The 21,965-nt window shown below is 29.6% G+C and overlaps 1 protein-coding gene across 1 annotated transcript in view; it reads left to right on the top strand.

The window, feature by feature from the left end:
* LOC135929549 (membrane-associated guanylate kinase, WW and PDZ domain-containing protein 2-like) overlaps positions 1 to 21,965 on the top strand; it is a 37,565-nt gene that overhangs the window by 5,628 nt on the left and 9,972 nt on the right. Inside the window, exons 2-5 of the mRNA XM_065466222.1 lie at positions 7,959 to 8,075; positions 18,699 to 18,818; positions 19,087 to 19,987; positions 21,641 to 21,723. Of these exons, the coding sequence (XP_065322294.1) occupies positions 7,959 to 8,075; positions 18,699 to 18,818; positions 19,087 to 19,987; positions 21,641 to 21,723 (1,221 nt within the window). The remainder of the gene's footprint in view (positions 1 to 7,958; positions 8,076 to 18,698; positions 18,819 to 19,086; positions 19,988 to 21,640; positions 21,724 to 21,965) is intronic.

Here is a 21,965-nt window from a genome sequence, read left to right as displayed (position 1 = left end):
ACAAAAAAGGAAACTACCGAAAAGCGGAGAGTTAGTTGTTCGTTTTTTTTCCGCTTTAATACTAGATTTAAGCCCGCTAAAAATGGCAAAAAATTTAAGCGATTAACCCAACTATAGTAGAGAAATATCGTTTAACTAATATTATTTAATTATTAGTTAATTTTATTTTACGGTTAGCTGGGCATCTCGAATAATGATAAGGGCTGGCTTTGTCTTCTTCGTCAGGAATTAATTCGCGCGAATTTTTATCAACAAACTTAGACCCTAGTAGGTTCAATCCTCCCCCATCATCCCTCAAGGTTTTTTATTTGTTTCTAAGGATCTGTCCCTGTTTGGTCCATTTTGGGGCACAAATGGCAAAGCTCGAACTTTTCAACACCCCCCCCCCCTCCCCCGCTATAACCGAAAACCATTTTTATTATTCCTCTTCTGCAATAATTATCGATCATCTTCGGCGTTTAATGTACGAATTCCTGAACCTTCTAGAAAAGTTTAAAAATCTCCATTATTTACTCGCATTTATTTATTTTATTATACAGATATATTTTTTTTAAATTTTATAATCTATAAATTAATTTTTCATTTAAAGAAAACAAGAATATTTTTAATTTGCATAAAATTAGGATTAAATATTTTTAAAATATTTTCCATATCTGACTGACCTCGAAAACATTTTTGAAAAGTGTTATCTTGCTAAAATTGAATTTCTGTTTTCTTTCCTTCTTTTTTTTCACTCAAAGACTTGCAAAGATATCCGTTTACAGGCCTAACCCGATTTCATAATTTTTCGGACCGGTTTTGCCCGAGATTTTGATATTCAACCCGGCAAGTGATTTACAAAAGATATTTTAAGGTCTATACTCGCCCCGGGCCATCTATCTAGATTCTTCCCTTCCCTTTTCTAGTTTTATTTTTTTTGTTTGCCTTGCATAAAATATTAAAAAAACTTTATAGAAAAAATATGCCTTTTTTTATAACAACATTTGGTTGGACACGACCTTAAAAAAAGAAACCAATTAAATCAATGAACGAGAAAGGAAGGATAGGAACAAATTTGGAAATTGTATCTTCGAATATATATTTTAGGTTTGATCGCATGAATAATAGTGGAAGGTGGCGGCGAAACGTATTACCCCCTTACTCTGTTCTATCTTCACTAATTAATCTTATTCAAAAATTTGGTGATTTATTTAATAAAATATACGTATATAATAAAATATCTTGACATTTATAACATATATGTTAATCTTATAGTCCCCGGATTTCGGATAGATCGAACCCGGATATACTTTTTTCGGACTCATTCCGTTTGGGCTTAGACTAAGATTATGTATTATTTATTTTAAATGATTTCTATATCATTATTTTTGGACGAAGGATAGAATCAGTTTCGAGTCGGATCTTCGAAAAGAAAGGTTGACTTGACAGAAAAATTTTAGATTTATTTTTATCGAACGAGATCGGACCGATCTATTCAGAATTTGAATATAAAGTGTCATCCCGTATTTCCCATTTTTTTTTTATTTCAAAGATTTAAATCTTTAAAAATTAGATATTATAGAAAGAAAGAAAGAAAGAAAGAAAGAAAGAAAGAAAGAAAGAAAGGACAGAAAGAAGCGTATATTTTATATATAACTTGAAATAAAACATTAAATTTTCTTTTTTTTTTAATAATAAAAATATAGGCCATTCACAATCACTTATAAAAATAATAGAAAGAAAATGTTTGTTTATCTTCTTATTAGCCATCCAATTCATATTCATTTATCTCTAATCTTTATCATAAAGTGTTAATACAACAATATATTTTTAAAATATAAAATTTCAATTTATAGAATATTAAATGGATATAAATGTCAAGTTTTATATATAAATCCCTTATGCCAAAGAAATGGGGCTAAGTGATTTTGGTGAATGAGTGAGTGGTACTAGAAATCCTAAGCGGGTTGGGTTTAACCAATGACATAATAATAACTAGACTGACTATGCATTCATTAAAAGTTGTACATCAATGAAAACAGCTGGGGCGCCATTTTAATTACCCATATCTTTATTAAAAATTTTAAACGAGAGGCCAATTTATTCCCATGTCTGACGCAAACTTTATTAAAGAATTGCCTGATCATCGAGATAAAAAGGTAGCAAATTATCACTTTATTAGTATTTTAACACGTGCCAAAATGAAGGATCCAGCGATTTGCATTTAACGACGCTTTCAAATGCATTATTATGAAAGAATCGTCAGTCTGGGTATTATTATATTCATTGTAACCCAAATCCTGTCATTTAAAAAAAAAGGTTTAAACTCTCCCATTCGAATGACCCACCCGAAGAGTAAACAAAATTACATTATAAACAATAAATAAAACGATGCAATATGGATTACCCTGGTGTAACGTTGCAAAAGTTATTTAAAAAGTAATCTATTTGGAATCCATTTTGTGAACCACAAACTTCGTTGACGAAGATGCGATATGACGTAAAGGATCACTAGATATGGAATTTGTTTTGATCACGTACATTATCTTTATCCGGAGTTTTAATCTAATCGGTGACCGACTTGTCAGCTGATTATTTAATGTATCACGTGAACTGTTAAACCTGACAGATTAAATTATATTTAAAAAAAAGATGACAGTTAGGCAGTTAATGCAATTTTATCAATTTTTTCGCATTGATATTATACCTTAAAACATTATTATTATTAAAATGTGAGAATTGTTATATTTAGCTATGTTTTTTTTTGTTCCATAAACCATTTAAATATACTATTGGATTACTTTTTTTTAGCTAGAGTTACCTCTGAAACGTTACACGGGCCCAAACTACTCCCTTATGATTTTTATAGATCGGCCTCTAAGCAAAAAGATACATGAGACAAATTGCTCCTACCCTTTCCCGGATTTGTATGGAAGCTGGATTTAAAAATCCAGGAGGACATTTTTGAGAATCCAAAGTATTGGATTATCTCTTAAGGCCTAATACGAGTGATAAAATTAAACATGGGGGGGGGGGAGTCAGCTGACTTTCTTTTAAACCAATATCATAGATTATTAAAAATATGGTAAATTTAAATTTTTTTTTTACTAATCTAAAAAAGATTATTTATTTAGCCTTTTTGATACTATTATTAATACTTCAGTTAACTTTTTGTGCTTTTTTTGTAGAATTTTTTTAATCTTATGTAAGAATTAATTTTTTTCAATTTTTTTGATTTAATTTGAACTTTCAATAGAATTAATTTTATTTTTTAAATAATAATACAATATTATTTATTGATTTAATTTATATGTAAAATTAATATTTGCAAATGAAAAATTTCGGTTTACCGCCAAATCATATGTTCCAAATTGATATTAATTTACCTGATTTATATAAAAAAAATTGAAAGGAGTGTGAGGTGGGGGGGGGAAGAGGGTAGATTTCACTACTTGTTTTTATTTTCTCGGAGGATAAAAAAGGAGTTAATTTAAATTTTTTTTAAAAAAGAAGGAAGAATTAAAGAAATGAAATAGAAGAAAGAAAGAGAAAAGAATGACTGAATTAAAGAGAAAAAAAAGCTTATTAAAATACTCTACAGACACGAGTGGCGACTTTAAATCTCATGAAGATTATCTGTAAAAAATAAAAATTTCCCTTTTTATAAAAAAAATATTTTTTTTTATCATTTTATAAAAAGAATTTCTTTTTAAATAATTAAAAGATAAGAAACAAGGGGAAAATAAAAATAAAATAAGAAAGAAAAGATGAAAAATAAAAACGAAAGAAAAATATGAAAAAGAAAGAAAGAATGAAAAAGAAAAAAAATTGTAAAGGAAATATGAGAATATTTTTCATCTAAATAACAATTAAAAATGTCAATTTCCAACTCGTTTTATTAAAATACTAATACTTTGAGTTAAAATATTGGAATTAATTTCCCCACCACGCTCTCTCTCCATTACATCAAAAGCGCTGAAATTTATCCTTTATTAAATCAATACCATTTTTTTTGTTTATTATAATATTAACACTCTTTAAGATCAGATTTTAAATAATAAATTTCCTGACAAATTTGTATTCAGTTTTTTCTTTTTCTAAACGAAGATGGATGGAAGATTTTGTCTTATATATATATATATTTTTTTTTATAAGACGATAAATCGAACTTTCTTAATTTTAATAATTTTCTTTATTTCTTCTCTCCCCCCCCCCCCCCCCACTTACCGTCAACAAAGCTCGACCCGATATTTTAAAATATTTGATTCGGGCTATACGAATATTTTTTTAGAATATCCGGGTTCGAACCGAATTTGTATTTTATAAATAGGTATCCGATCTCGAAAAATAAGATTAAAAGGGGAAATATTTGGATCGAGGATACGACTTTTTCGAAAAGCGAGTAAACTTTATATATATGAGCTAGAGGAAAATAAAAAAAAAGGTTTATAAATTACTTTAGGAAAAAATTCGGTCTCTCTGAGTTAGGTCGGATTTTAACCGATCCGCGTACGCTCTAATGAAACCGCGTAATATTATCACTTCTATTATAGGAGCGGCGATAATAATCCTTCTTTCTCTGAGAAGGAAAGAGGATAGAATGGGTTAACTAACGGTAAAATAAGCTAGTACGGGGTTAGTTTTACCCCTAAATTTTAAATTAGGTTTATAACTTTAATAAATTGTTTTTTAAGACTAACGTCCAAAATATCAAAAAGATAGCGTTCTTTTTGTTTTAAAAACATGCCAAAAATATAATTCTGGAAAATTTGAAAAAAAATTAACATTTACGATTTTATATAGAAAAAGTTTTTGAAACTTCTGAAAAATTTTTTTAAACAATTTGGGAGAAATTTTTACAAACATATTTTGTAACTCTTTTTTTTTATATATAGAGATAATGTTTATAATATAATAATATATATTTTGAAATAGTGTTGTTAAACCTCAAAAATGGCTAACTTTCATCCAGAAAAATATTACGCAAGATTTTGATCATAGAAGGCACAGAGGGTCTAGACATATATTATCGAAATCTCTAGGTTTAGTCAATATTTTTCTGGCAAATATTAAGTTGGCGATTTTAAAAAATTCGGCTCAAAACGAGTGGTTTAACAGCACTATTTGGGAAACATATATTTTTTGTGTGTTGGATTATTTAAAATTAAATGTACCAAATTTAAAAAAAAAACACATAATCACAATGTTAAAATAGCTTTATTAAATGCAAGTTGCAATGAACTGTCAAAGTTAGACATCAAAAGAATCTAAATTTTAGTTTTTTAACATATCGATTTTGGAAGATATCATGGTAATTCGCATATATTTTAATTATATAAATGATAAAATTATATTTTATGGTATAAGGGCTAAATATAGTTTTAAAAAAAACTGATTTCTGTTTACTTTTACTAAATTTTATAAGTCTTTATTTTTTTTCTGGACCCGAGCCCTGAATCCCAACCTGGTCAGGGAATATTTCACTGAACTAGAACCTAGCCCTCAACCCTTTGTTTTTAGGAAGAGGGTTTACAGCCTTGAGTCATAGATTATTTACATTTATTATTATTGTATTAATTAACAATTATTGGGGGGGATTATGCTAATAAAAATAAAATATTTAGCTAGCTATACATTTTTTCTTTTTTTACAAAAAAAATATATTAATTTTGTTAAATTTTGCTTTTACCAACTTAAAAAAAATATATTAAAATAATTTATGTTATATAAAAAATTCGTTTTTTTTTATTAGCCTTAAATATTATCTTAAATAAGGGGTTTGAGGAAAAAAAATAAATTAACTACCAAAGAGCTTAAAGGGCCCCATAAATTATTCGAAAATTTCGTATCTAAAATATTTCCGAAATAAAATTATTTGTTAGGAATTAATCACGTGTTTCTTTATTCGACCAATCAAAATTTTTTGAACCAATCACTGTTTAGCATTTCATTGATCCGTATCGTATTTTTCCCTTAAATTTTCGGTAACGAGAAAAAAACAAAATGAATTTCGCGTTCTAATTTTGAAGGGCGAATCTATTTATTCAAATCATGTAGTGTTTTTAAAATGGTTAAATTTAGCCGATTTTAAAATTGAGATTTTAGCCAAAATGTTAATACGCAAATCTCAAGGTTTCCTCGAATAAAATTATTGTCAGGATTTATCACGTCTTTCTTCTTTCGACCAATCAAATTTTTTTAAACCGATGAAAAACAAGATAGAATTTCGCGTTTGAATCCTAAATTTTTTTTTAAAGCAATTTGAAGGCACCCTGCGAATCTATATATTCAAATCGTGTAGTGTTTTTTAAATGGCTAAATTTAGCCAATTTTAAAATTGAGATTTTTTTAGCCAAAATGTTATAAAGGTTTCTCCGAATAATTGTCAGGATTTATCACGTGTTTCTTCTTTCGACCAATCAAATTTTTTTTGAACCGATCACCGTTTAGCTTTTAGTGTTTTACCGTATTTTCCCCTTAAACTTTCGATAACTAGAATAAAAACAATAAGAATTTCCCGTTTTTGAGGTTAATGATGCTTACTACCAAAGGCAAAACCGAGCGAATCGTGATTTTACAATTTTTATTTGATATATACTACCAAATACCAAAATTTATTAAAATGTAATAAGACCCTTATTATTTAACATATTATTATAACGGAATCACGTGGTTGAGTCCGGCTTCCTATATATCACCCCCCAAGGACCGAACCACCAAGTTAGATTAAGAGAAAAAAAATGATCATTGCTGGGATTCGAACCCACAACCATCGGAATAGTAAGCAACGCTCTTGCCGACTAGGCCACAGAAACTTTCCAAAAATCACGATTTTTCAAATAAATATATTATAATTATATTTGGTAATGCCTATCCAAATGAAAAATAAACATAACACAAATTTGATAGGTAATCCCTTAAGGTAGTAAGCATCATTATTCTATGCTTTTCCTCAATAAATTTGATATCAACGGCAAAGAGTGATTCCAAGAAAAGTACACGTGTTTCTTCTTTCGACCAATTAAATTTTTTTGAACCGATGAAAAACAAGATAGAATTTCGCGTTTGAATCATAAATTTTTTTTTTAAATAAAGCGATTTGAAGGCACCCTGCCAATCTATATATTCAAATCGTCTAGTTGTTGTTAAATGGCTAAATTTAACCGATTTTAAAGTCGAGATTTTAGCCAAAATGTTATTAGGCAAGTCTCAAAGGTTTCGTTAATAGATGTTCTAACCTTTCTGTCATCTATCAGCAAAAAATCTCCAAGCTTGCATAGCTAAATATTGAGTTAAGTCGTTTAACAACACTAAAGTCATGTTTTACGGAAAATAACAAAAACCGAAACTTGGCCCGAATCTGAAAAGAACGATTCAAAATTAGAGTTCGGGTCGGGTCAAATATTCCAATTAAAACGCCGGGTCGGTTTTATGCGCACGAATTTTTTTTTAAAAACTATTTGAATTTGAATTATAAATGGGAATCCGTTTACCAAACATTTTTGACATATAAAAATGACATTTTCAACTTTTTTTTATCAATCAGTTGTTGATGGTCATTGGAGAAAAATTTAAGGAAATATTTACCGATTTTTTGAAATATGTTTTGAATGACAATGAACGTTTTTTTTATATCTTAATAATTTGTGTAATTTTTTCGAATTCTTATTTTTATACAAATTTGCATCAGTTTTGCGACTACATGCCAAAATTTGCTATTTCGCAAATCTTTAGTTTGTTGTCGGTGTTATCAGGTTAAGGTGATTTTCCTCGAGGCTTCTTCCCCAGTAGAAAAGTTTAGGACCTTTAAAGTCCTAATCCCGACACGAACTTGAGCTAAGGCGAAATTTCGTTACCCAATCACCCCCCCCCCCGAATTCAAAGGTTATATATTAGCGAAAATACCCTTTTTTAGACAAAATTTTCTATTCCAATCTTCGAAAATTATTTATTTATTGAAAAATAAAAATTTATTTTAGACTCGGGATTTCCGCAGGAACTTCATACTTTCTTATCCCAAATATTCGCCATTGGTTCCCAAGAACGTCTTCTCCAACAGCAGATACGCGAGAATTTGTACCTGAGGACCGTACCTTGTAAGTTTCAGCGTATAATATAAACTTTTGGTAGTTATTATTACTTTGTTTCAGAGTTTAGAACCAGGATTCTAAGCAAGGTTCTGGCTCTGACGATTTTTCTAAGGGGCTGTTTTAGTTCCCCTTAGATTTAACTCCGGGTTTTAACTCCGGTTCCGAAACGTAGTTCGGGCTTATAAATAGTAAACTACTATAGTTTCGCAACCTTTTACAATATGACCGTTCATTCATTTAACTTCTAAAACACAATTGGCCTACTTACTAAACATGAGCAGAATAATTTTCAGTTTTTTTAGCACCCCCCCCCCCCAAATTCCCTTTATTCCTTTTATTTATCGAATATTAATTTTATTTCCCGTTGTAAACAAAGAAGCATACAATAAGATATATAGGCTTATGTTACGTGCAGCCGGTGACGGTAAGTTAAGTACTAAATTGCTAGAAAATTATTTATATGTTGGTTTAAAGTGACAGGAATTCGCATTTGAGCGAAATTATTTGATGTTTGAGAGGCGTATGCCAATATCGCCTAAAATAAGATTTCAGTATGGGCGATTTCCAAGCCTGGTTGCCTCTAGGATAGTATTAATATGAATTAGTCTGTGATTGACCTTTGAAATTGACAAATTGCCAACCCTGAGAATAATCGTGTTTGCGATTATTCACAATGTCCATTTTTTTTGAATACCATTTTATAACTAAAAAAGTATTAAAAAACACAATTGACGTAATAAATAATTAGTTTTTTTAAAAAAAAATAAACTCCCTAGGGTTCGGTTTCACACGTCGTTGTCGATGTAATTTAAATAAATGGGAAATATATTTTCCATTTGGGAATTTATAACAATAACATTATTTATATCGCATTAATTCTTACATTGATCAAGTTAGACTGTTCCCTTTTAAACTTCTACAAATTTTTAAAAAAAATACAATTCCAATTTATTTTTTCCTATCTTCTTTTATTTATTTCATTTATTTATTTTCCATCCTTCCAATCTCTTTAATTTTTTTCTTTTCGCGTAGGAAATTAATTTTTCGTTTATTCACAGCGGAATTAGAATTGGACCGAGTTAGACTGTTCCCTTTTAAAACTTCTACAAATTTAAAATACATTTCCAATTTATTTTTACTTATATTTTTTATTTTCCGTCCTTCCAATCTCTTTAATTTTTGTTTTTTTTTATTTTTTTTCGCGAAGGAAATTAATTTTTCGTTTATTCACAGCGGAATTAGAATTAATGAGTGAGAAAAAAGTTCAAAAATTTTTTTACAAAAAAAATATATATTATCTTAGTTTTTGTTTTGATGTTATTTTAATTCAACATTTTTTTTTGTGTTGTTTGCTATTCGACACATAGTTATTTAGTGAAATTTCGCGCCATATGCATAAATATGGTAATTAGGTAATTAATAATTAAGGAGAAATTAACCTTATATTTCTTTTTTTAAAAAATATTTCCTTTCCTCATAATTTCCCACGTCATTTTTGTTTTCGTTTTCATATACATTGGTATACTATAACAAGGAAGGAGAAAGAAATAAATTAAAAATAAAAAAAATGGCGACTGCCCCGCATGGATTCAATTATCAGCTGATAGAACGAGTTTCCGACATTTTAAAAAAGGAAGGGGGACGGTGGTTTCCTAGAAATCTTAAAAATTATATTTCTCCAAGCTCCTTTAATTTTTCTGTTAATTGGTCTCTCGTTAAATTTCTAATTTACTACTCCGTCTGATCTCACATCCCCAAACTATCTCGAATTTCTTTCTTTCTTTAAATATTCCTTGAATCACTTTCTCCTGTTCGGTCCCTCCTTCTAAGAATCTCTTATTCCATTCAATTATTTACTATATTTTATAGCCCGGAACCAGCCAAATGCGCGCTAAAAAAATGGCGTGATTTTAAAAAATCCGGGCAGGGTTTTTAATTGATCGAATAATGAAATATTTGTATTCGATATTTTGAATCAAATAATTCTTACTAATTTATATTCGAGTACGAATAAAATATCGAATAAGTTTTTGAAGAAGTACTATATTATTATTAATGACATATAATAAATACGCATTCATTAAAAGTGTACATCAATGAAAAACAGCTGGGGACGCCATTTTGGTTACCCATATCATTATTAAAAATTTTTAACTTGAGGCCAATTTACTCCTATGTTTGACGCGAACTCTAATAAAGAATTGTCTGATTATCGATAATAAGAAAGCGAGTTATCAATTTAATAATAGTTTTTAACACGTAAATTAATTACTATACGGGTTAACAAAATGGCGGTTCCAGCTGATTTGCATTCAACAACCCTTTCAAATGCATTAATTATGGATGCATCGTTAGTCTAGGTATTATTATGATAATTTTAATTAACTATACGATTTATGTCCTTAACTTCTTCTTTTTTTTCAAAAACTACTACCATAATCACATACTTACATTCTATATTTTTTAAATATTTTATGGTATATATAATAAAAAATATATTATAAATATTAAAATGAACTATGATTTATTGATTCCTAATAATAAATAAGAAAAAATTATATTGAATATATATTAAGAAAAAACTAATATGTATATATATATAATTTTTTATTTATCAATCAAGGAAGGCACCAACCATTAAATGCTTGAGTCGATTTTAAAAAATATTATAATTTTTTTAATATTTTATCTAAAAGTGATTTATGAGTGGTGATAAAAAAAAGAAAAATATTCGGGCCTGAAATAAATGAAAGAAAGAAAGAAATAAATGAATGAAAGAAATGAAGAAAGAGAAGAGGAAGGGAATAATTACTATAGAAGAAAAAAACTTTTAAAAACGTGAAATTAAATTAATTGATTACCTTTTAAAATTAAATAATTATAAATTTAAAATATTAGCATTTTTTCTTCTTTCCCGTGCGTAAATATTTTATAGAATGATTTTTTTAAATGTAATTATAATTTTTTAATTGTATTTATAAACTATATACATAATATTTATAAAAATTGATCAATTACTGCCCTAATTAATTTTATTTTTATATATATATATAATGTAAACATCGATTATCTTTCATTAATATATTTTTAAATTGATTATTTTCCATTTGACCATTAAATTATTTTTACCTTTTGAAATGATTGTGTTTACCCAGCTGTACGTTGATGCTAAATGCGATATTATTGATCGATTTGACGGCTTCCGGTAAATCCAGTGCGGTTTTCGTGATATCTTAGCCGGCGTTGATCCCGATCAATGCGATCGGGTGGTTAATAATCCATCACTGAATATGAATATAAATATCACGTGATCTATTTTCTTTGATATAACCTTATCAGTATCAGTTTTCTAAAAGATGGAAGATTAACAAAAAATAAATTATAACTTCTCGCTTTCCCTTCATCCAATTTCCATTTATTTCTAAAATTAATTGAGAATTTTTTAAAAAAATGGTTCCTTCCGGTCAACTTAGATTTGCCGCGGGTTTGAACTTCGAAGTTCCGGTTCGAAACTGTTTATAAAACCGATGAAAAAACTGAAATTTATCGTACACTATTTAGAACAATACCCGGGATTTTGATTCCCGGGATTCCTCTTAAGAACTCTGATTCAAATTTTAGAATTAGATTCCCTAAGGAAAATCCGATATTGTACATTTATATGAGAATTAGGCCAGACCTTAAATACCGCGCCCGAATTATATAAAGGCGCATCTAGAATTTTTCTAAAAATATAGAAGGGGTTTTTTTTTTCTGGGATGATCTCGTCTATATTGGTCTCTCCCTTTGGAGCAATAGCATATAATAATACCTAGACTGACGATGCATTCATTAAAAGTGTACATCGATGAAGACAGCTGCGGACCCCATTTTGGTTACCCATATCATTATTAAAGATTTTAAAACGAGAAGCTAATTTATTCCTATGTCTGACGGTATCTTTATTAAACAATAGCCTGATAATCGAGATAATAAGGAAGCAAGTTATCAATTATAATAGTAGTTTTTTTAACATGAGAATAATTACTATATGGGTTACCAAAATGGCTGATACAGCTGATTTGCATTCAACGACGCTTTCAAATGCATTATTATGAATGGATCATAGGTATTATATGTCATTTCTTTGAAGGGCCTTACCCTATTTTTTTCTTTTTTTTTTTAAGGAGGAAGCGGGCAAGGTAGTATAGCTATTAGAGAGGTATCAATTTCTGTTCTCTAAAAAAAAGTTTTTAATGAAAATTTGCATAAAGGGGGATTCCATCATACCCCTTGCCTCCCTGCCCCTTCACCCATGATTTACAGTTTTAAAGGGCCGGGTAATGGTTGATCCCTAGTCTAAGACCCGCCCTAATACGGAAATCGGAAGTCATAAGTAATCGAACCGGAAGAGACGCCATGATTGGTTGATCATTTCCTTGCATCATCAATTTCCTTCACCCCGATCATTTCTTTAAAAAAAATATATTGTTTATAATATTCCGCATCTCTTTACAATCATAATAAAAGGCGCATAATTATTATAATATAATACACCACTTTAAAAATGTAAAATTCATTTTTTTTGACCTTTTTTTTAAAAAAAATAAATAAATAAACAATATCTCTTATACGAATGAATGTCATATTTTTCCCCCTTCTCCCTATCACGATCACTTACAAGTTTATAAAAAATAAATATAATATATTATTTAAGAATAAATAGCATTCGGCACGTATCGAGATATCTTTAAAAAAAAATAATATTTTCCGACTATATTTCGTTCTATCGCGATTGTCCCTCCCCCTCCACCTTTTCCCCATTCTCTATTCATTGTCAGAATTGGTTTGGCTTCTCTCTCGACAATTGTGACAATTGTTTTTGACAATAACTCTTCCCACAAGGTAAATAAAAAACAAAAAATTATTCATTATAATGAATGTAAAATAGCAATTTTAACCAAAATCAATTTTGTTTTGTTTTGACGTAAAACACCAACATGACACTAAAATGTTTAAAAAGGGGAGACGACTTTATTGGTTAATTTTTTAAAAAAAGAAGAGGATAATTAATTAATTAGATTTCGGGAGATGTAACTGTTAACCCTCGTCCTAAAAAACGGGGTTCGGTTACGGGTTCAGTTACAAATCTCTGAACCAGGTTTTCAGGGATCGGAGCCCAGAAAAATAAGTACTCGTAGAATTTAGTTTAAATTTTTTTTATATGTGTCTTGCGTTTTAATAAAACCATTTTACGTCGCGATTTTGGTTATTTTCATTATAATTATATCCAAACTATCTTAACCTCCTTTCGGTAAACTTGCTTTAACCTTTTTTTTAGCAAATCGCATCTACTATCACCCTCTAGCGATCCTTGATGAGGATTCTACCTATCCTTAAACCACTACATAAGCTTCAGGCGGAAGTCTTCTTTCCCAACCATCTTTCCTAGACTCACTCTTCATTCCGTTTTTTCTTTCAATCATTATATATTATATATATTACTTCTTTATTTTATTTTTAGCATTTAATCGACTTTTGTATATAACTACTAGCGGAGTAATTTAAGGTTTCAATTTGAAAACAATTCTTTATGCGCGAAAATTACAAAGGTTTTGACATTTCTAAGGTAAAAATTTGATCCAAAATCTGTCTTCTTCTTCAGGAAAAAAACAAACAAACTAAGAATTTAAATAAGGGCATATTGAAATGATAACTATTTTTTTTTTTTTAAACTTTTATTACGGAACGGGCGAAATTGCTAAATCTTTCCTAGAATAAATAAGGTATGCGCGGTAAAATTATTTCATTTATCTCATTGGCGGTAGGTTTTCGATTTATCGCTAACTGATCCCCAATTTTTTTAAAAAAGATTCTAATATTTTAATTAGTCGATTTTTTTTTAAAAAAAATTTAAAATTGTAAAAAAAAAATACCGTCATTTTTATTCGACTTTTTTCCGACGACTTCGGTTGGTTAACCGTCGATTCATCCAAATAAATAAAGGCTTGAATATCCGAATCCCCTAGTTTTCATTACTTTAAAAAAAATAATGGATCCATGTAAAATATCTACCAATTTTCGATAATCATTTCCCATTTCTATCTCCTAGCCTATTACTACCTTTCAAAAAGAATGTCGATCGCGAACAATGGCATATATAATACCTAGACTGACGATTCATTCATTAAAATGCATTTTTAAGCGTCATTAAAAGCAAATCAGCTTGACCAGCCATTTTGGTAACACATATAGTAATTAATCTCATGTTAAAAACTACTATTAAATTGATAACTTGCTTCCTTATTATCTCGATGATCCGGTAATTCTTTAATAAAGTTTGCATCAGATGTAGGAAAAAATTAGGCTCTCGTTTAAAATTTTAATAATGATTAGTGTAACCAAGATTGCGTCTCCAGCTGATTTGCATTGATGTACACTTTTAATGAATGCGTCTGTCTAGGTATTATATATGTCATTGATCGCGAACAATGGCACAACGAGATTAAGGGAAAAAAAAATTTCGGAATAAAAAGAATCCGTTATTGTTTGATTTTTTTTTTAAGAATATTACCATTATGAGTTTATTATTTATTTTTTTTGAGTAAAATTAAAATTTTCTTATTTTTCTTTCATGTTTTGATGAATACTCTTCAATTATCTTTATTTTTCTTTCATCGTTTATAAAGGATAATGGAAGAACCATTTCTTATCTATTTCAAAGAGAAGAAAAAAAAATATGCTCGGATAATATTATCCTCCACTATACAAAACGAATAAAACTTAGGTGTATATATATACCATTAAATTGTTAAATAATAAATAAGAAAGAAAGAAAGAAAAATACTATAACTAACAAAGAATCATTCGCGCATGCGTTAAAAAAGCGAAAGAAAATACAATCATTAAATTTGATATTAAAAAAAAATTTAGTTTCCATTTCACTTAGCTCTCTCTCTCTCATTGTAAATTGAAAAAAAAATACAAATAAACTTCTATCTTTGGTCCTCCATCTGTCAGTAATATAAAAGAAATAATTGTTAATTAATCAGGGTTGGCCGATTTAAATCACCCCGATATTTTTTTTATAAAAAATCAATGATAGAACTCAGATAAGCAGGATCCAAATTAAATAAATTCAAATTGCACTGGTAATCGCCACTTTGTTAGACAACAATAAAGGTTTATTTTCTTTTTCAATTTTTTTGACAAAATAACTTGTAGATTTCTAATCGCGATAGTGTGAAAAATTATTTAATATTTTCTAAATATAAAACGAGAATATTTTTAAAATATAATTTTTTTTTTATTTCTTTAATAATAAAAAAATAATAAATTAGTTTAGTAAAATTAAGAAAAAACATATATATATAAATGCAGAGGTATCATTTGCACTAGCTACTAGACCCGGTTTTTTTTAAAAAAAAAATTTTCGGCCCGGCCCGGGTTTTATATTTTCAGACCCGGCCCGGATTTTTTTTAAAATATTATATTTATTTTTGTTTTTTATAGCTAATAATGGGATTTCAAATATTTGGTTTTAAAATATACGGCCCGGCCTGGATATATTATAAAAAAGGTTTCTGATTTTGTATCGTCGACATTGTTATCAGAATTTAATTCCTTAAATAAAAAAGAAAAAAAAACTAATTTTTCTATTTTTTCTGGTTCCTAACCGATTCCTAAGCTTAGAGTGAACAACTCCAAACGAATGAGAATACTCTCTCGACTGAAGCGGATTATGAAGAATGCAGTAAATAGTTGTTTTGTAATTTTTTAGAATATTAATTTGGATCTACTTTGTTTACTGTATTATCCGAAAAAGTAATTTATTTAGTAAATGGCTCTGATCTTGCTTGAAACTTTACCAAGATAGGTTTAATGTCGGTGTTTGGATACAGAAGCCCCCCGTATTTCATTAGTTGTAAAATTTTAAGGATATGGGTTTTAAAGGTAGGATAAGAAGTGAGCGAGAGTTAAAGTTCAGTTGTATCGTTTAGCACAAAGGATGAAAGAGTTGATTACTTACTTATTTTATTTTATTAGTATCGCGTAATGAAAAACATTTTGCGAATTCTTCCAATCATTAAGAGTTTTAAATTGGGCTAATTCTTAACCGGTTGAAAAATAGCAATAGCTATTTTAGTTTGAAAATAAAATATCAAATTTACAATATGTTAACATTATTTTATTTTTCAACATTTCCCCTACTTAAAAACGATATTTTTACAATCTTAGCCCCATAATTATTTTTAATTGATTTTAAATATAGATTTAAATTTTTTTTTCAAAAACTATTTTTTTGATTTTTTTTACAAAAATTTTATACAACTTTTGCGGTATTATGAGTCCCATCAATTACCCTAATCGACCCATCTTACCCCGAAATAATGAATTTCTAGCCTTTTGCTTCGACCTGGATTATTATAAAACACATATCACATGTAGAGTTTTCACCTCATCCATCTAAACGGAGAACTCTTTGCCCCCTCCCCCCTACTCAAATATTAGAAAATTGTTCAATTTTGACCTAAAATGATTGCGTAAGGCAAATGCCCTACAGCTGTTGGTGTAATGGAGTATCTTAGAATTTTCAGTAATAATTAATATAGTCCTGCAATGTAAATGGATACCTTTGCACCCATGGCGCAGCTACATGTGTCGGTTTGCACACTAAGTCACAGTGAGGCGATGATTAACATCGAATATTTTGCGTGACAGACATACCAAACATCAACAATTGACAGTTGGAAATGTTAGAATATATAATAGTTTTGTTTTTTTTTGTTTTGCTTTAAAAACATGTAGGTTTTTTTTCGTTTTTCTTATTACACTAAATACACAATAATACCTAGTAAAAATTTATTATTGGTTAGTAAAAAAACAAATAATTATATATTACTTTGTCCAACTAAAAAAAATACTTGTGTTCTAATCTAAACATTAAATTATTTGATTTTATCTATCCACTCAATGGGCAACTTAAGACATGATGTGGCTGCTAGGATTAGATTGACGTTTATTTTTTCTTCAAAAATAATGTTTCTTTAAATTCTAGAGAGTTACATCAAACGTATACTTTTTTATAAAAAAAAGTAACCCCTAAGTTACTCGTAAACTTTTCGCCCAATAAAAGTATATTGGAATGACTCATAATTGCTTTTATTGAATTTTCTTCATATTCCCTATTGGACCTTTTTCCTGTAGGTTACTATCATAAAATTGATTCGGCCTCTAGGAAAGTTGTACGTCAGTTTATACCCCCTCCCCTTGGTAACTAGTGATATTTTATTTGTAGCAATAATTTTGTCAACATAATCCGTATGTATATGAATATAACCTCCAAAAAAATGGAAGGTATGCCTATCCATTATTGCAATTTAAAAAAAAATATATATTATACCGATCCGATTATTCTCTGATATTCATCCAAAACGATATTGATCACCTGATTGATCGGGGCCGGAAATAGATTTATTTTTATCGATTTAAATTGATTTCGGATAATTATCAATCGTAATTACGAAAACATAAAAAAAAACACAAATAAAATTATATTTCGATAAAATTTTTATGATAACATTTATTATACTTTAAATTCATAGTGGCGCGATTTAACAGCTGACAATTTTTTAAAATCGGCTTATGTAGAGCAATTTTTCTTTATTAAATTCATTATTTCTTAAGATCATTATTGTGAATTGAATTAAGGACAAAATTAATATTAATAAATAAAAATTGATCTCATATAAACAGATTTTAAAAATCGATCAGCTGTTAAATCGCGATCGCCATCGCGCCGCTATGAATTATAGGTTAACAATAGCAACTAATACCTAGCTGATACTGATTCAGGCTTCTAGGTTTAAATTAACATATTTTTTTTTAAAATAAAATTACTGACTGACTATTTTATTAATGTATTTCTTTACTTTTCCCGTGACATTACTTTCGAGTTTTTCTATTTTTTTTAATAATTGACGGTTGCCAATCATATCTCCATTTTCTTCTTCTAAACTTATCACAAATTTTTCAGTATAATTTAATTATTTATTTTTTTTAAGAAACAAGGTGGGAATTGTAAATTACTTTTTATTTTTACTAGTTACCTTAAAAAAATGAAATGTAACTATAAAAGTAACTTAAAAATGTTACTTCATTTCTCATTTCCTTGCCACTTAATTTATCCCTCCTTTTTTTGTATTTAATTTTGAGTAAAGAACATTAGTTAATCTGGGATATGTTATACATTTTACTATATTTTTTTAGCCGTTTAAGCCAATTTTTATCCGGCTAAAAAAATCGGCTAAACCAAGTTTTCCACTTTGGCCTCGGGGTTTTATCTTAAAAAGATAGCGACTCAAATTTGGAAGCGGCAAATACCTGATGATTGAGCCGGCATTTAGCCATTAACCAACTATAATCTTCATTTATTTTACAACCCCTCCCTCGCCAATTTTAAAAACATTTTTTAGACCAATAGGGCTAGCAGAAGAATTTTAAAAAAAATAATGAGTGGGCCCTAGAACTGGCCAACTTTACGGAGACCTCTAATCTCTAATTTGATTTAAAAAATTTTCAATGGATTTTTTTTAATTTTTTAAAACGAACAGATATTTATTATGTTTTCGAAATTATCGACAAATTTAGGCACTACCCGACAACCGAGACCCGGCGAAATTAACGGCCTAGATTACATTTTCTTATCGCTCGACGAATTTTGTCATTTGCAAAAATCCGGGCAGCTCATCGAATACGGAGTCTACGACGGTTTTTTTAAACATTTTTCGAACTTGCAAAACAAATAAATAGTTTTTTAATACTTTATTTTACAATGGGGAGGGGGGGAGGTTTGACATGATATTTTTACAATTTTTTTTGGAATATTTTGATTGTCGAAAAAGGACATTTTCCTGCAAAAATATCCGGCCCTTCCTTTTTAACGGGCAGTGCAGCTTGTGCTAAAATTGTTGCCGATCCGGGTTTTGCAGATCTTTGATTTGAATTTTATTTTTGTTGTTTTTTTATTTTATGCCAGGAAACTTGTACGGCACTCCTTTGCCCGCTTCGCCCAATTCGCCCCTTAAACTTTCCACTACTCGTTCCACTTCCTCCACGCCGCCTTCGCTAACCAAAAATGGGGGACACTCTCCCCTGCGAATCGAGATACCTACTCCAAACTCCGCTTCCCTGACACCCTCGAATACCATCAAAAAAGACCATATTCAATCCGTTAATTTTCCTTACGATAAAGCTAACGGGGGATCCTCCTCTTCTCAAAATTCGAAAGAAAGCTTGAACTCCAGGGGCAATTCTTCTTCCCTCTCCCTGACCGTCAATCCAACCATAACGACCTCTTACCTCCCTAAGGTATCGACCGGTAACGGCGAAAATAGGAACGGCGCCAAAGTCATCGAAAATGGCGTGAAAAATAAGGGCTCTAAGGGCCCTCAGGAACATCGTGATAAACGAAATTCCGTCGTTTCCGACCAAACCCTGAATTCTATCAATTCGCTGAACAGCGTCAACAGCCCCGTCAATTACTCGGGCGGCCCCGTAAATGGCGAAAATAATGTCCCCAAGTGCGGTCCTAATCGTGACAACATTACCGAGGGCAAAAAGTATTTCAACTATGGCGACTATAATAGCGACGATAAGGCGACCCCGAATAACCGAAATGGTCTCAAGAAAAATGCTAATTATTCTAGCGAGGATGGGAGTTCCGATGTTAGCTTCAAATACGGGTCTCTCGGAGGGGGCAATATGCCCTATCATCAGGCTTACCAACCCTTGACCATAGGCCACCAACCAAATTCTTCTTCCGCTTCCGCCATGCCGATAGAAACAAATAACTTATACCATGGCATTTCCGGGGTTGCTAGGCTGGATAAGTCGAAATCCTCATCATCGGATAAAATCTCGGATGGGAACAGAAAAGGGTGAGATGGAAATACTCGTATATATTCCCCAATTACGGACAAGAAAATGACATTAAAAATATTAATCTCTTCTTTAATTTTATACACTAATATTCACATTCTAAATATAAAATATTGCATAGCAGGCTCCATTTAAAAATGGCCGCTATGAAAATAATTTTACATTATAAATTAGTGATCCGCGTCGGGCGATATTTCATAAGTCCGACCCGATTCCGAACAATTTTTTTTAAAAAAATTTGTCCCGCATAGCCCGACCAGAAATAAATTATTTTTGGCAAGGTCCGTGATCCGCTGGACCTACTTTTTGCGGATTTTTAATTATGCGTTTTTAAAAAAAAAAAAATGAATATGTATAAAAGAGGATCGGTCCACAAAGTTGGGTAGATACAAATTTCCCAGTTCAAAAAAAAAGATGGAATCTGTTCCTATACCGGAACTCTGAGCAAAAAAAAATGATTTTTTGAATAATACTCTATCACATATATATTTCAAAAGTTTTAGCTGTATCTGTAATATGATTCCACGAGACTGGAGGTTCTCTCTTTCTTTCATTCCTTTCTTAACTTTTAGCTTAAAATTTACAACTGGAAATAGTGTCGTTAAATGGCTCCATTCAATTTTAAATTAAGATTTTAGCCAAAATAATATTACACAAGGGTTCGAGATTTCTAATGAGATGTTCCAAACATTTCAGGTTTCAATGAGCAAAATCTCTCAAGCTTGCGTAGAAAATTTTTTTGGACTAAAATATTTGGTTAGCCATTTTTAAATTGTGAGCCGTGTAACAACACAAACCGGAAATTCTACCGAACCGAGATATCCTTGCGACGAGGCTTACCGGATATAGTTTAAACGGAACAATTAAAAGAACACAAAAATAAGAACGGAATTTAATTACAAAACATTTCCATGATACATTGGTAGGTTCTGTATATTACCAAACCGTATTTTTTAAATGGCGAACAGCTGATTTTAATGAATCCCATTTTTAAAAAATAAAAGTTTTAAATATATTTTCAAGTCATTTGGGGTAATTTAATACGAAACCTGATACCTTATATTTTTGTAAAAGAGTGACAAAAAAAGGAAGAAGTATTCTAAATGGCGAACAGCTGATTTTAATGAATCCCATTTTTAAAAATTTGAAGTTTTAATTATATTTTCAAGTCATTTGGGGGTAATTTAATACGAAACCTGATACCTTATATTTTTGTAAGAGAGTGACAAAAAAAAGGAAGAAGTATTCTAAATGGCGGACAGCCCATTTTAATGTATCCTATTTTTTAAAATTTGAAGTTTTAATTATATTTTCAAGTCATTTAGGGGTAATTTAACACAAAAAACCTGATACTTTATTATTTTTGTATGTTTTGTAAAGATATAAATAATATACTATCTTTGACCTAAAATTTAAGAGAGTGACAAAAAAAAATAATACATTGCCATTGGGCTTTTTATTTTCATAGAAAATTTCGCATTTTTTTATATTTTATTCGCAAAATAAAATTAAAAAATATTTTTTAAAAGAAATGATTTTTTTTTATTTAAAAAAAAAAATTAAAATGAGACGGCCATTAATTTTACTCTTTTTTTGTAATGAATAAATTTGTGCCTTGGTTTATATACTCTATTTTAAAAATTTGAAATTAGAGGAAACGTCGTCAAAATTCGAGATGCCAAATGCGGAATCAATGGCTATTCCACGTTGAGACATAATCCCGAATCTTTGTCAAGTATAATTTGTTTAAAAAAATTTTTTTTTAGCTGGGATATTATTTCATTCTCTTGATCATAAACTTAAAACAATCCGATAATACTAAACGTACTCGCATTGACCAATAGATAGTCACACCATCTTTATTTTCTTAAGTTGGGGTATGAGCTAAAAATTAGCTAACTCGGCTTAATCTACGGGCCCTTGTCCGAAGAAAATTTGCTGGGCACTGAGGAGAGAGTCAAACTTTTTCTGATTTCT

Source organism: Gordionus sp. m RMFG-2023, chromosome 1, assembly GCF_954871325.1.
Source record: "Gordionus sp. m RMFG-2023 chromosome 1, tfGorSpeb1-WG-v2, whole genome shotgun sequence".
Taxonomy (NCBI): Eukaryota; Metazoa; Nematomorpha; class Gordioida; order Chordodea; family Parachordodidae; genus Gordionus; species Gordionus sp. m RMFG-2023.
The sequence above is the reverse complement of the archived record's forward strand: the minus strand, read 5'-3'. Positions and strand labels throughout refer to the sequence as shown.